The sequence below is a fragment of the Myotis brandtii genome, unplaced genomic scaffold, assembly GCF_000412655.1.
Source record: "Myotis brandtii unplaced genomic scaffold, ASM41265v1 scaffold123, whole genome shotgun sequence".
In the NCBI taxonomy this organism is placed as follows: domain Eukaryota; kingdom Metazoa; phylum Chordata; class Mammalia; order Chiroptera; family Vespertilionidae; genus Myotis; species Myotis brandtii.
Window position 1 is genome coordinate 8,238,807 of NW_005354291.1, and position 14,103 is coordinate 8,252,909.

At 35.4% G+C, this 14,103-nt stretch overlaps 1 protein-coding gene across 4 annotated transcripts in view; it reads left to right on the forward strand.

Moving 5' to 3' along the window:
* Nucleotides 1–14,103, forward strand: part of LAMA2 (laminin, alpha 2) — a 476,871-nt gene that overhangs the window by 375,949 nt on the left and 86,819 nt on the right. For all 4 annotated transcript variants that reach the window (XM_014533789.1, XM_005858976.2, XM_014533790.1 and 1 more), the window contains 3 exons: nt 5,869–5,985; nt 6,686–6,849; nt 8,150–8,288. In XM_014533789.1, coding sequence (XP_014389275.1) covers nt 5,869–5,985; nt 6,686–6,849; nt 8,150–8,288 — 420 coding nt within the window. The remainder of the gene's footprint in view (nt 1–5,868; nt 5,986–6,685; nt 6,850–8,149; nt 8,289–14,103) is intronic.

Consider the following 14,103-nt stretch of genomic DNA (forward strand, 5'->3'; position numbering starts at 1 on the left):
CTTATATAGTCAGCTCTGTAGTTAGAAGTGGTCCTTTACATATTTTCATTTCATATGCCATGCTTAGGTAAAGGCTTGTTCAAAACTTACTGGAGTAATTAGAAAAACTGATGCAATTAACGTGGGAAGGCACAGCTTGTTTAAGGCTGTTTGCCAAGGCTGATTAGAGGTGATTCCCAAGGTTGGCGCTAGACTGGCTAGAAAGGAATGACCTGGAGAGTTTGTGAAACAGACCAGTTTCATGGACTCTCACTCAGACTGAGTTGGCTGGTCTAGGATGTGGCCCAGGGTCCATATTCCAAAACTTCCCCTGGCTTAATTAGATGTGCACATGGATGTGAGAACAGTCTATACACTGTATCCATTTGATGGAGTAATGAGCTGATTTTTAAAAATAAATAACCTCCTTGTGTCTATGCCCACTAAGAAGGTAAAATACTAGTAAGTGAGACCCAACTCAAATGTGGTTTTTTTGTTTATTTTTTAAAAGGTAAGCATGTAATTTTTATTATTAAAAACATTTATCAAGCTCCTGCTAAACTCAGGAGATGTGCTGAACACAGAAATTGTTAATGCCAAGTACTGGTCCTCCTTGTATGATCCTCAAAATGGCAGCATTAGAATCAGTTAGAACCTCGTTCAAAATGCAGACTCTCAGGCCCCACTCGAAACTATCAACTGAGAAACTGCGAGTAGGACCCAGCAACTGGTGTCTTAAAATCCCCCGTTATTCAGATGCAGTCTTTGGTTTAAGAACCATTGATACTTAGAATAAAAACCATTTCTGATGACTTTAGGTGACTTGTATTTATTGGGAGGCACACACAAGTAACCCATTCTATGCACTAGAGTAATGTGGCGGCAAGCAAAGGAAGGGCATCTCCATCACCCTGGGTTAGGATGGGCTTCACAGAGGACCTGACCTGCATGTTAAGTCCTGAAGGGTGGGCACTAGCTAGTCAAAATAGAAGGCAAAGAACATTCCAGAAATAGGGAAAAACAATGCCAAGGCACAGGGGAAAAAAGATAAAACATTTTGGGAAAATTCGGTGGTTTGATAGGGTTGGAATGAAAACTGCATGTGAACCAGTGAGGGGATAGAAAGTCAGCAAAGATAGAGCCAGACCTTGAGTTGAAAGAGAATTTCATTCTAAGACTAAGCCAAGGAGTTTTGTGTTTGTCCTAAAGGTTAGTGGATACACTGAAATAGTGGAGTCATGGATTAGAATTACAGTTCTGGGATTTGTGAATGGTTCATGTAAACTAGAGAATCCGTTTTGTATTGAACAGAAGTATGGTATAAGGCTGGGAAAATGGGCCAGGGTAGTATTTAAAGTCTGTCAGACATCTACCATGTGATGGTGCTATTGGTAACCAGGGTGACTGAGGTTGCACAGGAATGACTCCTGACCTCATGAAATGTACAGTCTCCTAAAAATTCAGGCGTTTTAACCTTTCACTACATGTACTCCTATGATTAATTGGGGCTAGAAGAATCACAGAGATGATGTCATCATAGCAGAAATTGAGAGAAGTTGATAGAAATGATGGAGCAGCTTGGGCCCAAACACAGGGCTCTGAAAGTGTGAGTTAATCTTAGGAAATGTCAGAGAGAGCAGTAAAACTCAGTCATAGGCTACATAAAAGGCTGTAGGAGACGATGGTTCTGGAAACAGTATTTGGAGGCAGATCATAGAAGGCTTTGAATGCAACCTTCTAGAAACCACCGGGTTAGAAGGGCATTTCCAGCAATGGAGAGAAGGCAGAGGGACTTTGTGCCAATGGGCAAAGAGAAGGTGAGCAATTCAATTAAACAAAGGAGCATGTCCTTATAACCTTATAAAAGGAAGGATTGCAAAGAAAATAAATAGTGAGTTGCTAGATAAAGGATTAACTGAAAGACAGCTTTTGCTGGCTTTTAATCCAACCCAAACATGCATCATCCCTCTCTCGCACACACACACAACACATACAAAAGGTGTTTAATTTACTGAGCTCTGGAATGAATTAAGATCCAATTAGCAGTTAAAATTAGAACTATAATCAATTTTAGTATTCAAACAGAATCACTCAATTATCCCCATGGCATACTTCTGGAGAATAATTCTGTATACATGGGCCTCCTTTTTGTTCCTTAACCACTCGAAGCTTTCTATCTTGGGAATTTTATATCCTACATCATTCTCTATTACTTCCCTCTCTTTATTTACTTTTATATCACTCATCATTGCTTAAAAATATACATTTATTCTCTCATTTATTTTCTCCCTCTTCCAGATAAGCCATGAGGAGTGCATCTTCTTATCTACTCTATTCCCTTGGCCTACAAGAGTGTCTGCCATAATTTTTTTCAATGAATAAATAAAGTGCCATGAAAAAAACACACAAAAAAGTCATATGTTGTCATGGTCGGTGTTGCTCAGTGGTAGAGTGTCAGCCTGCACACCGAAGTGTTGTGGGTTCAACTCCCACAAAGGCACGTACCTGGGTTGCAGGTTCATTTCCTGGCCCCAGTCAGGGCATGTGGGAGGCAACCAATTGATGTGTCTCTCACATCAATGTTACTCTCTTTCTCTCTCTCTCTCCTCCTCTCTCTTCCTCTCTCTCTCACACCTTCCCTCCCTTCCATTATCTCTAAAAAAAATCGATGAAAAAAAAGAATCTTCAGGTGAGAATTAACCATGAAACAAATAAGCAAACGAAAATTATTAAAAAGTCATATGTATACTTTTATTAATATTTAGATCCTCCAAATATCCACTTTTTTCCTTGGCTCAAAACTAGATTCTGTCAGTGTCTAATCTGAAAGTTAGCCACCTCTGAAATCTCCTGAATCTCCAGCTCATTACTTCTGCTTTAGTATGATAAAGAACACATTCTGATCTTGCATAACAGTTGATTCCCTAAAGTGACTCAAATGGAGCTTTTACGGAGATTCTAACTCACTACTTAATTGAAACCAAAATGTGTGCAGCTCTTCCTAATGTACATGTGGAAATATTCTCCCTCCCACTGGTGCAGCATTGTAAAGTACCTTGATTCATTAAACAAGCCATGTTGAAAAAAATTCTTGAATGTCTGTACATGGCATAACTTTAAATCAGTGCATGCAAAAGCTATGGGCTATAGTTATGTAAAAGAATGTCAGATCCTTGGAAGATAAAATATGACGTTACCAGGATCATCAGGACTACCCCTATATTTATTGTCTCTGAAGAGGGAATGACATATCGAAACTTCCTCTGTTTTAGCCAGTGATGGGAGTAACTGATGAGCCAACTGTCACCGTTCAAGTTTCAGGAATGGACTCTAATTTCATTTATTCATTCACACATATTTATTGAGGGAAATGTTTTAGGTATTGGAAATACAATGACATATAAGACTGTTTTTATGGAATTTCTATTCTAGTGAGGAAGATAGTCACTAAAGCAATAAATGAGTAGCATATAAAATGGTCATAAACTCTGGAGCATGGGCTAATATAATAATAAGTGATATGTTTAGTGACATTACATGATGCATTCAATATGTTATCCTCCATCAGCCACGTACAGTTCAGCAGCCTGTGGTTTCCACTGGTCCCTATATATGAATATTGTGATGAATTGGTGTTGCTGATTTTCATTAAATGACATGCACAATTAAGATGGTTTAATCTATTAAAAAATGAAATAATATTATCTACATTTAGTTGGTTTGTGGCCATCCAATAGAATATAACTCAGATAAGTGGGTGCTAAGAAGAAGAACAAAATAAGGTAATATAATAGTCAATAATTACATCATGTTTACTATATTCCAGGTAGTGTTCTAAGCTAGTTCTCAAATTTTACAGTGTATGTTCTTATTAAATGCAAATTCTGAGTTGGTAGTTCCCAAAAGGCATTGAGATTGTACATTTCTAACATGCATCTGGGTGATGCTAATGCTTCAATGGGCCACAGTTTGAGTAGCCAGAGACAACACATTTCACATGAGGCTATATTACTTGCCCAGGTTTCATACCTTGTGACAGTGGGCAGGGCTTAGATCCTTGCAAAAGCAGGCTGTAGCCTGAATAACTGTCTTCCAGTATATAGAAAATAATTGAGATAAAGATGAGTGCTATTTTAGGTAGGTGATCAGGGAAGTGACCATCAGCAGAAAATGAAGGAAGAAGCAAGACAACGAACTGAGGAAGGGCACAAGGTTAAGGGAACTGCAAGTGTAAAAGCTCAGAGGCAGGAACAAGGTGTATGTACCTGGCAACACACTGAAGTGGTTGGTGAAAAGGCAGGGAAAGAAGGGTGTGAAATTTGCGCTTTCCCAGTGCAAATAAGAAATGTCGTTTCTATAATTAGAGAGTCAGTGCTTTCACAGCTCAAGACCCAGGCTGTATCGTTATATAGACCAGGGTTTGGATCTTAACTACATTGTACTAACTGTGTGACCTTGGAAAAGTCACATAACTTGTTCAATTTTCTATTCTTTTTTTTCTTTACTTTTTATTATTAAATTTATTGGGGTGACATTGGTTAATAAAATTCTATAAGTTTCAAGTGTACAATTCTATAACACATCATCTGTATATTGCATTGTGTTTACCACCCAAAGTTAAATATTCATCCATCACCATATATTTGACCCCCTATACTACTCCCCCACTTCCCTTTCCTTCTGGTAACCACCATATTTTTATCTGTGCGTAAGTTTTTGTTTTTTCTTATTTATTCCTATTTTTTAAAAAGGTGATATACACGGACCTATGGAGTTAGTGTAGAATTAAGTGAGAAAAGATTATAAACTACCTGACACATTATTAAGGTCAAAATGAATATATAAAGTAACATTATTATTAATGTAAAAGAACGTAAATGGCAGAGGCTTAAAATTATAATTGATGCAGTTAAATCCACATGTAAAAAGGTGATTGGAAGAATACAAAGGAGTCAGAAGTAAAAGAGGAAAAAAAAAAACAGGCAAAGTTATGCTCCAAATAAAGAAATAGCACTATTTCTCTCTCAGTGATTTTACTCTCAATGAGTTTCATGTAGTGCTGAGACAAGCTATCAGTTTCAAAGAAAATTTAGAATCTGCTCTCTTCTTATGAGAGTTTCCATTAAGTTTAGTCTTCCATGTGTTAGTTTCTCTCCTTTAAAAAAGTACTTCTCCTAAATTCCCTTAAAAATTCAATTTCTTTTCATTTTTCGAAGACCTCCCATAGAATAAGTCTGCTTATGTATATGCTCACAAAATACTCATTGGCACATAGATTCTGGAATTCAACATCTAGTTTCAATGTACTTTATGGTACTACCACATGTTCAGTAATACATATTTAGCACTTACATTTTAGTTAAAAAATGATGTTCAGCCTGGCCCAGCATGGTTCAGTGATTGAGCATCAACCTGTGAACCAGGAGGTCACGGTTCAATTCCCAGTCAGGGCACATGCCAGGTTGCAAGCTCAATCCGCAGTGGGGGCGGTGCAGGAGGCAGCCGATTGATGATTCTCTTTCATCATTGTTGTTTCTATCTCTCTCTCCCTCTCCCTTCCTTTCTGAAATCAATAAAAAATATATTTTAAAAAATGGATGTTCTTCTTGATTTAAAAATCGTTTTTAATTCCTCAGCTACCATCATATAACTTTTCCTCTCTCGGATGACTTTCTCACAATGGAATGAAGTACCTTACAGGCATTTAAATAAAATAACTCTTGGAGGATTGGCTGAGTAGTTCATATTACTCTCATCCAGCCTCATTGTCAACATGACATACCTTATTTGCAACGCCTTTGTTCAGACAGCTCAGGGAAGTCGGGAATATGGGGCTGGATAGGGTTTTACCTAAAAGCATTTTGATGGTGTGTTCATGCTGTCTTGCAGGAAAAGAAAGAAGCTATTGAAAGTGGAAAACGACAAACTGAGAACACTTTAAAAGAAGGCAATGACATACTTGATGAAGCCAATCGTCTTGCAGATGAAATCAACTCAGTCATAGACGTGAGTATTTGATTAAACCCAAAATAAAATAAAAAAAGATGGTAATGACATAGGCTTTCACAGATGGGAATCAGTGAGAAGTCTCAGTAATATAAGCAAATGCTAACGTTTTTTCTTGTGGGTGTAAAATTGTTTTTGCATTTTTCTATTGTGACTGTGCCCACCTATTGGCAACAATTAGAACTTCCTATTGTTCTCCCAATAGATAGTAATATCTGTGTGAGCGTAATCATCTACTCCCACAAGCTTGAATTTTCTTTCACACTGAAGGACATTGCTTGTTGCTAGGGCAACACTTACAATCTCCTTCAATATTCATATAAAGTTAGTTAAAAGAGAAATCTAAATCTACAAACAGACTTTTAACATACTTTCTAATGCAGTGGACACTGTGATATATGGTGATATAAACATAAATGGGCTAAAAGATCCTAATGAGGATCATTTGTGCATTTATACCTGTGAAGTAACAATTTTAAAAAAAGATAGTTTGGTTCTTCTTGGTGTAAATTGGCTTTCTATATTTCCTATCTCTTCATTAAATAACAGCTTTTATCCTCCATTTTCTTTTTGCTATGTTAGTAAATTTGAAGTTTCATAAAAAACGAAGGATGCATAATTATATCTCAGAGAGTAATTAGTAAATGAGTGAAGGCTTGGATTCACTTACTTAAAACACCCTCTTTTCTCTACATAACAGTATGTTACAGACATTCAAACTAAATTACCACCCATGTCTGAAGAGCTGAAAGATAAAATAGATGACCTCTCCCGGGAAATGAAAGACAGGAAGCTTGCCGAGAGGGTGTACCAGGCTGAGAACCATGCAGCTCAGCTGAATGCCTCATCTGCTGTCCTTGATGGGTATGTCATCTGTTGTTGGAAATGTCTATGTAACTTGACACTTGCCCAAAAGTTTTGACTAACAAAAATGGTAGACAGTCTCTTTCAAATCTTGATTTCTGTAATTATGAACATACGCACTACATGGCCTTTCTGTGGAAGAGCCTAATTAGGATGTTCTGGGCGCCCTACTGGAGTCACATCAAAAGTCCAAGTTAAAAGTGGATTCAAATATGGCTTGGTAGGGAGTGAGCATAGCCCGAGGCTACACTTAGAAAAACTGGGTTTTATTCTTTATTGGAAAGCACAGCGGTTGCCTTATTAGCATTTTAAATAATAATGTATAAATACACATTCTGTTTCAAATTTCAGTTTTATATTTTTACTGGAATCCAAACTATGCATTGTTAAACAGGTGGCTGTTGAAAATGGGGGCCATACATAAAGACTTAAGTCTTTTTTCTTTTCAGACTCCAAGGAGGCACTATGCATTCCTCTGTGAAATAACAGCTCACTATACCTGGGATTCTCATAAGGGTCAAAGGAGGGAAGGGCAGATGGTGAAATGTGTTTGACTTATGGACAGCCTTCTAGGTAACACTAGGATGCTTCCCTACAATTACATAGGTGCTTCAGCCCCAAGAATCATTTTCCAAAACAAATCTGTATTTAATATAAGACATATAAAATTGTGTTCCAATATGTAATACTCATTGATACAAAGGAAAATGTAAATGTTTGAAGACCCAGGGCACGGCTCATGCACAGTTCATTTTATAACAAACTTTTGCCAATTTAGCATGAAGGGCAGTAGATGAAACAGTAAGCTAGAAGTCTGCAGATGCTGACTCCAAGTCCTTAATTGGCAAGGACTTGGAGCCAACATGTTGGACATGTGACCTGAAACAAGTTATTTAACTTTCTGAGATTCATTTATTTTCACCTGGGAAATATACCTACCCTAGAGAGATTTTGTGAAATTCATTCCAGGAATGTGGTACAAGTGCTCTGAAATGTGCAGCGTACTTCACAAATGATGAAAGCATCATCTCACTACACATACTTGCCTGGTGCACATGGTTACAGAAGCTGTGGGGGATGCTGTGGATATTTAATAATATGTTCATACTATTTCATAGCTGAATTATTTAGGAAGATGAGTTTAAATTGAAAACTATACCATAATACAGTAATAGATAGCCCACTATGATTGGAATTATCATGATTATATTGGCCATGGTTATTTGGAAGCCATATGTTTTATAAGTCGGATGTTCTTCATTTGACTATCAAACGCTCTTTTATTGGGTAATCCCAACAGAATCCTTGATGAGGCTAAAAGCATCTCCTTCAATGCCACCGCAGCCTTCAAAGCTTACAGCAATATTAAGGACTATATTGATGAAGCTGACAAAATTGCTAAAGAAGCCAAAGGCCTTGCACATGAAGCTACAAAACTGGTAAGAAACAAATAGAATTATGCACTGAGAATGGAGGACCAAGTGTTTGAATAAGTACCTAAATTTCTCTAATTTAAAGGCATTCTGGAAAATCCTAGTAAAATAGAATCTTTGTTTTGAATTATTTTCAAAGGCAGGCTCCTTTTACATTTCACTCAAAACAAACTCTCAGTGGACTATAATCACAGCAGAACTCTTCTGCCACCCACCACTTACTACTGATAAAGGTCTGCCAAGCAGGTCTGTGCCACCCAAGTCACAGGAGAAAAACAGTCAAACATAAGATGTTGAGCAGCAAAATTTATCACTATTTTTCCAAACGTCATCAGCAAGAAAGTGCTTTGAAAATTAACACATTGCTTATAGTCGCACACAAGTGGGTTATATGTGAAGTTTGACTACAAAGTGCATCTGTTGCCAAACACATCACATCATATGGTTCTAAACTATTTACACTGTTTTTATCCATTGAAACCTTTGCCTTCAAAGCAACCCTTGGCTGCTGTTATTGTTCAAAATAAACTTGGGTTCCCAAGTATATTTAACACATTATCTGAGTATCTTCAATAGTGGCAAATCTTTATCCTTTACATGTAGCAACATTTTGTAAATACGCTTTGTGGTAAGCTGTGGAACTACTATTTTAGGTTTTTCATAAAGCATTTCATTGGAAGCATATGATGAGTTTAAATGTGCAGGAACATTATTTACTCTTTGGTTTCACATAAATTCTCCTCAGTACATCAAAATTTCAGTCCATGATGTTCATAGAGGTAACACGTGGTCTATAGCAGCTGATCACTAAATGTAGATAACCCCTGCCATCTCCAAACACTAATGCTGGGATCTAGAACGGCAGCATGCTCCACATTTTCAGAACTGAAAAGATATGTGTATCTCCACAAAAGGTAGGAAATAGAGAAGAACATTTCAAAGGAAAAATAAAATTATTTTCTCTAGTTAGTTTGAGGTAATGCCTGTACATCTGTTTGAATATGGATGTCATGTAGGATTTAAGTTCTAGTGGTATGCTGGAATTTCTGAAATAAAATTTGAGAAAGAAGATAGCAGGTCAGAATTTGGGAATTAGAAGCTGTGTCTTCAAATAAGTACATAGTCTATTCTGATCCCTTCCTTAGCTTGATTCCTATAATATAGTCTCCCAAACTCCGAACTTAATTTTCTCATCTAATTTAATATTCAATCTTCAATTACCTCAGATTATATCTTCCTCTTATCATTGACACAGTTAGGGTGCTAATAAAAGATGCTTATGAACTACTTATTGATAAATATGAGATACTATTCATACCCACATTTTCTATTTCTCTTTAGAATTTTTACCCACATAGTTAATATACTTGATGTATAAATAGTATTATGAAACACAACCCACAGGGCAATCAGAGATGAACAGAATTTTAACCTACAGTCAACCTGCAATAATCATTTATGTTTGTTATTTGTCATGCTAATAAAAATAATTCTTTCCAACTTTTACCTGCATAACTCATTTTTTGCTTTATAGGAAATGTTCTTTTCCTTCCTATTACTATTCTCTTCTTTAATATTACTAATATCATTCCTAATAATTTTTTTCTTGTTAGTCTTTGAGTCCTTATAGTAGCAAGATTCTTTTGACACCACTAATATTAGTTAGCAAATCATATAGTTAAACAATGTAAATCTTGCAAAAGTGTGATTAAACATTAAGGCATTTCTAATGCGTGTTTGACTAGAAATATGGTAATGTATTCTCTCAGCCTGTCTTATTTAATATTTGCATTGTGTAATTGGATGAACCAAAATACATAAAGAATACTTGCAAGATCATTTTTGAGTTTTTATTTCCTACATAAAATACTGGGCAAATATTAGCAGAGTACATATTGCATTCAAAAGGCCCAATAAAATATAGTCAGTCAAATTGTAAACTTGTATACCTTCTATTTCATTCTGTCATCCATTACTTAGAAGTCATTCAAACTGTAATTTAATTTTGATTTTTTATTAATATTTCTAAACATTGGGATTTAAATTTTATACCAGTGTAGTACTAATGGAAAAAATGACATAAACCCATAATTGACATAATTGAATTTGCTAAGAAAACTAGTGAGCATTTCTTCTTCATCATCAGCAATTCAGCAACTTAACTATAAACTGAGTATTTCACACAATAGCAAATGTAAAAGTGTAAGGATCTAAGTAACCCAGAAAAAATATTGAACCTGTGTGTAAAAGTAGTGTTCATTAAGCCACCCTAATTTTAGTGATTTTCTTTGTACAGGATACATTCATTTGAGTCAATTTTTTAAAAAAATCTTTTGGAAACAGAGAAGCAAACTTCTATTTCTGATCCATCATTCGACATATCTAAAAATTCAGGGCAACAACTGTTAAAAATCAAAGAGTTTGTATCATTACTCAGAACTCAGAAACTCTTTTGGATGCTGCTATAACGCAACATAAGTTTGAACTGTTATTCACAGCAGTAGTGCTCTCAGGCCTGCTGTTAGGTTTTCCACCTGCGGTGGAAAAAATTAGGAGATAAAATTGCCATGTTGAGTTTGATTTTGGATATTAACTGGAAAGAAAACCTATGACCTCTGAGGACGTTCTCTAACTCAGTAGATACTTCTCTGTTGCCTTGACTCAAAATCAAGGATCCTTGTATAGTCCACCCATCCTGCCCACAACAGCTTATCGGTTCCCTGCCTCTTGGCAGCAAGCCGGTGGCCCCGTGTGTGCTGGAGCGATGGCTGTCACACAGCAGTGGGTGAAACCTGTTCTCACTTAGTGACATATTTTTAAACCCTCTTTTGATTGTCTTTCTTGGTGTTCTCATCCGGCTGAATATTCAGTCCCTGATTCTAAATATTCATGATTTTGAGGATTTCCTGTTCCATCCCTGAGTCTCCTTTGTGTGCTAATTGGCTTCCAGTCTTCTGGAGACTCATCTCATCTTTCTTCCATGTTAGGACTTACTATGCAAGGCCAGCACTAATACAGCCTTTCAGCAGATTTCAGACCAAAGCCATCACTTTTTTTAATGATAATAAATTGGGGTAATTTTTTTTAATTATATCAAAGTGTGTTAATGCTATCAGATGAAGACAGATGCTTCAAACAACCTGCATTAAATTATATTTTAATACAATTAAAGGGTATTTTTTAACCTGTTTATAATAAAAAAAAACTGGCTTGTTTCTTTACTCATTTCTTAATCACTATTTTATTTTACTATCCTGTAGTACTTTTAAAACATAAGTTATAGTAAAATACATTTAAAATCAATTCATAGTGATTTTCATATTTTAAATTGTGTGACCTTTTTTAATTATTACAAAGGCAGTTCATGTCCATTAGAGGAAAATAGGAAATACAGATAGCAAGAGGGAGAAAATATAAAATGTGAATAATCCCACCAATCACAAATAAACATTTTTATAATGTTGTTTATCTGTCCATACTTTTCTTATGCAAAGGGTAATGATTATATAACTGTTTAATAGCTTAATCTATCATTAAATATCACATGCACATTTTTATATTCTCAAACATTCTTAAAATGTACATAATCTACATTCCACCATTTCTTTTGAGAATTTATTTTATTATAGTAAGAAAGTAAGTTCTCTCTGATTTTATCAACAGTCTAACATACCAAATATAAATTTATTTGATATATATGATACATAAACATATTGCAGCTAATAGCCAGCCCTTACATATACCCATGCACATTTTGAACAGTTTTCTTTATTAAAAAATATTTTAAATTTAAAATCATATAAGTAATATATTATCTCAGCATATTATCCCTTTAGAAATGTATAAGACTTATCCTGTAAAATAAATTATTTGATAATAGAATAGGTCATAAATCATGCTGTTGAATTTTTAGTTACAACTTTCTTTATAAAGCAGAATCAAAAACAGAAATATTCTGGCCCTGGCCGGTGTGGTAGCAAAAAAGACTTTGCATATGTGATTAGGTTAGGGCAGTGGTCGGCAAACTCATCAGTCAACAGAGTCAAATATCGACAGTACAATGATTGAAATTTCTTTTGAGAGCCAAATTTTTTAAACTTAAACTATATAGGTAGGTACCTCTCTCTTTCTCTCTCTCTCTCTCTCTCTGGAATCAATTAAAAAATAAACATGTTTTTAAAAAAGAAACATTCTGAATTTCTCTTTAGGGCCAACTCTTTCAATGAATTTAGAAAATTTAGCTCAATTTAAAAATAATAAAATATAATATAGACAGTAATATAAACAATAAATTTTTAAATTACTTATTTAAATAACAAATCACTGGGGTGCAGGTTTACCAACCTGATAAACTTAACTTCAGGTCTCTTCTTCACACCTTATGCCCCTAATGGAGCCCCCTCTGAAAACAAAACACTTAGATGTTTTCATGCTCCATATGGCAGTAATCTTTCTCTTTATAAAGGATGCTTTGTTTACCTATTCATTCCACTATAGTACCATTAGGACAGGCAGAATCTTTGTATCTCTGAATAATCAGTGCTCACTCTGGTGCTTGAGGCACCTATATATTTTTGTTGGGTAAATTAATCAATTCATTCATCTGTTAATCAATGACATGATGATTTAACAGGAGTTACTATAAATATTTAGGAAACAGTAGGAAGAGCAAAACTAAGATGTATCAAAAGCCAGTTATGTGCCGAGCCCTCTGTTAAATCTTTATAGACATGTTTTCCTGTATATTTCCTTCTCTAATGATCTTACATTATCTCACATTTTTTATAAATTATTATTAACTAATAAAAGCATACAACAACCTCCATATAATCATATTCTATTATGTGTGACATAATGAAAGTTTTTATCCAATTTATATATGTATATAATGCATATATTGCATATATACACACAGAGAGAACTTATAAAATACAATCTCTAAAAAAAGAAACAGTGCTATGCAACTCTAAAACCTCATTTATATTTCACATACGTTATAGACGCAGCTCAGAAACTCAGATGTGATGCTTATGAATATGTATGAAGTATAATTAGCTTGGAAAATGCTGCTTCATCACCTCTTCTGATATTGTTGATGTGCTTCAGTGCCTTACTAAGCATTGTTGGAAAAGGAGCTCTCCAAATTCCAATGAGTTGAAACTGTTCTGTTCATCCATAACATGTTAGTGTTCTCCATTCTGTGATCATACGAAAGGCTTGTCTTTTAAACCTGGATTGATGGCTGTATGCCATTAGCTCTTTAATATTTTGAAGTGCTTCTCAAAACATTGAAACCTGTCTTATTCCTCCACATCTCTTGAACCCAAACATCTTACTTCCACTGCCCTTGCCTGAGGTTACAACTCCTTTTTCTGTCCTATGCCAGTGTTTTTCAACCTTTTTTATCTCATGTCACACATAAACTACTGGCACACCAAACACTATATTTTTTGCCAACCTGACAAAAAAAAATAAGTATGATTAATTCACACCAGATGGCTATTGTTGTGTCCACTATTGTCATTTTTTTTTATTTGACAATCTAAATTGGTCAGTGACCCTGACTAAATAGTCAGGTGTTGCATGATTTAAAAATTCTTGCAGGACACCAGGGTCCCATGGCACACTGGTTGAAAATCGCTGGCCTATACTATTGAAATAGCCAACTGATCTATCCTTTCCTCCCACACAGCTGCGCAATTCATCATCCTGGACTAACTCTGATGGTACACACCTACTCAGAAACTTTCACTGGCTCAACATTGCTTATTGTCCAGTTTCCTTAGTCTGACATTTAAACTTTTCTGAAATTGACTCTAAT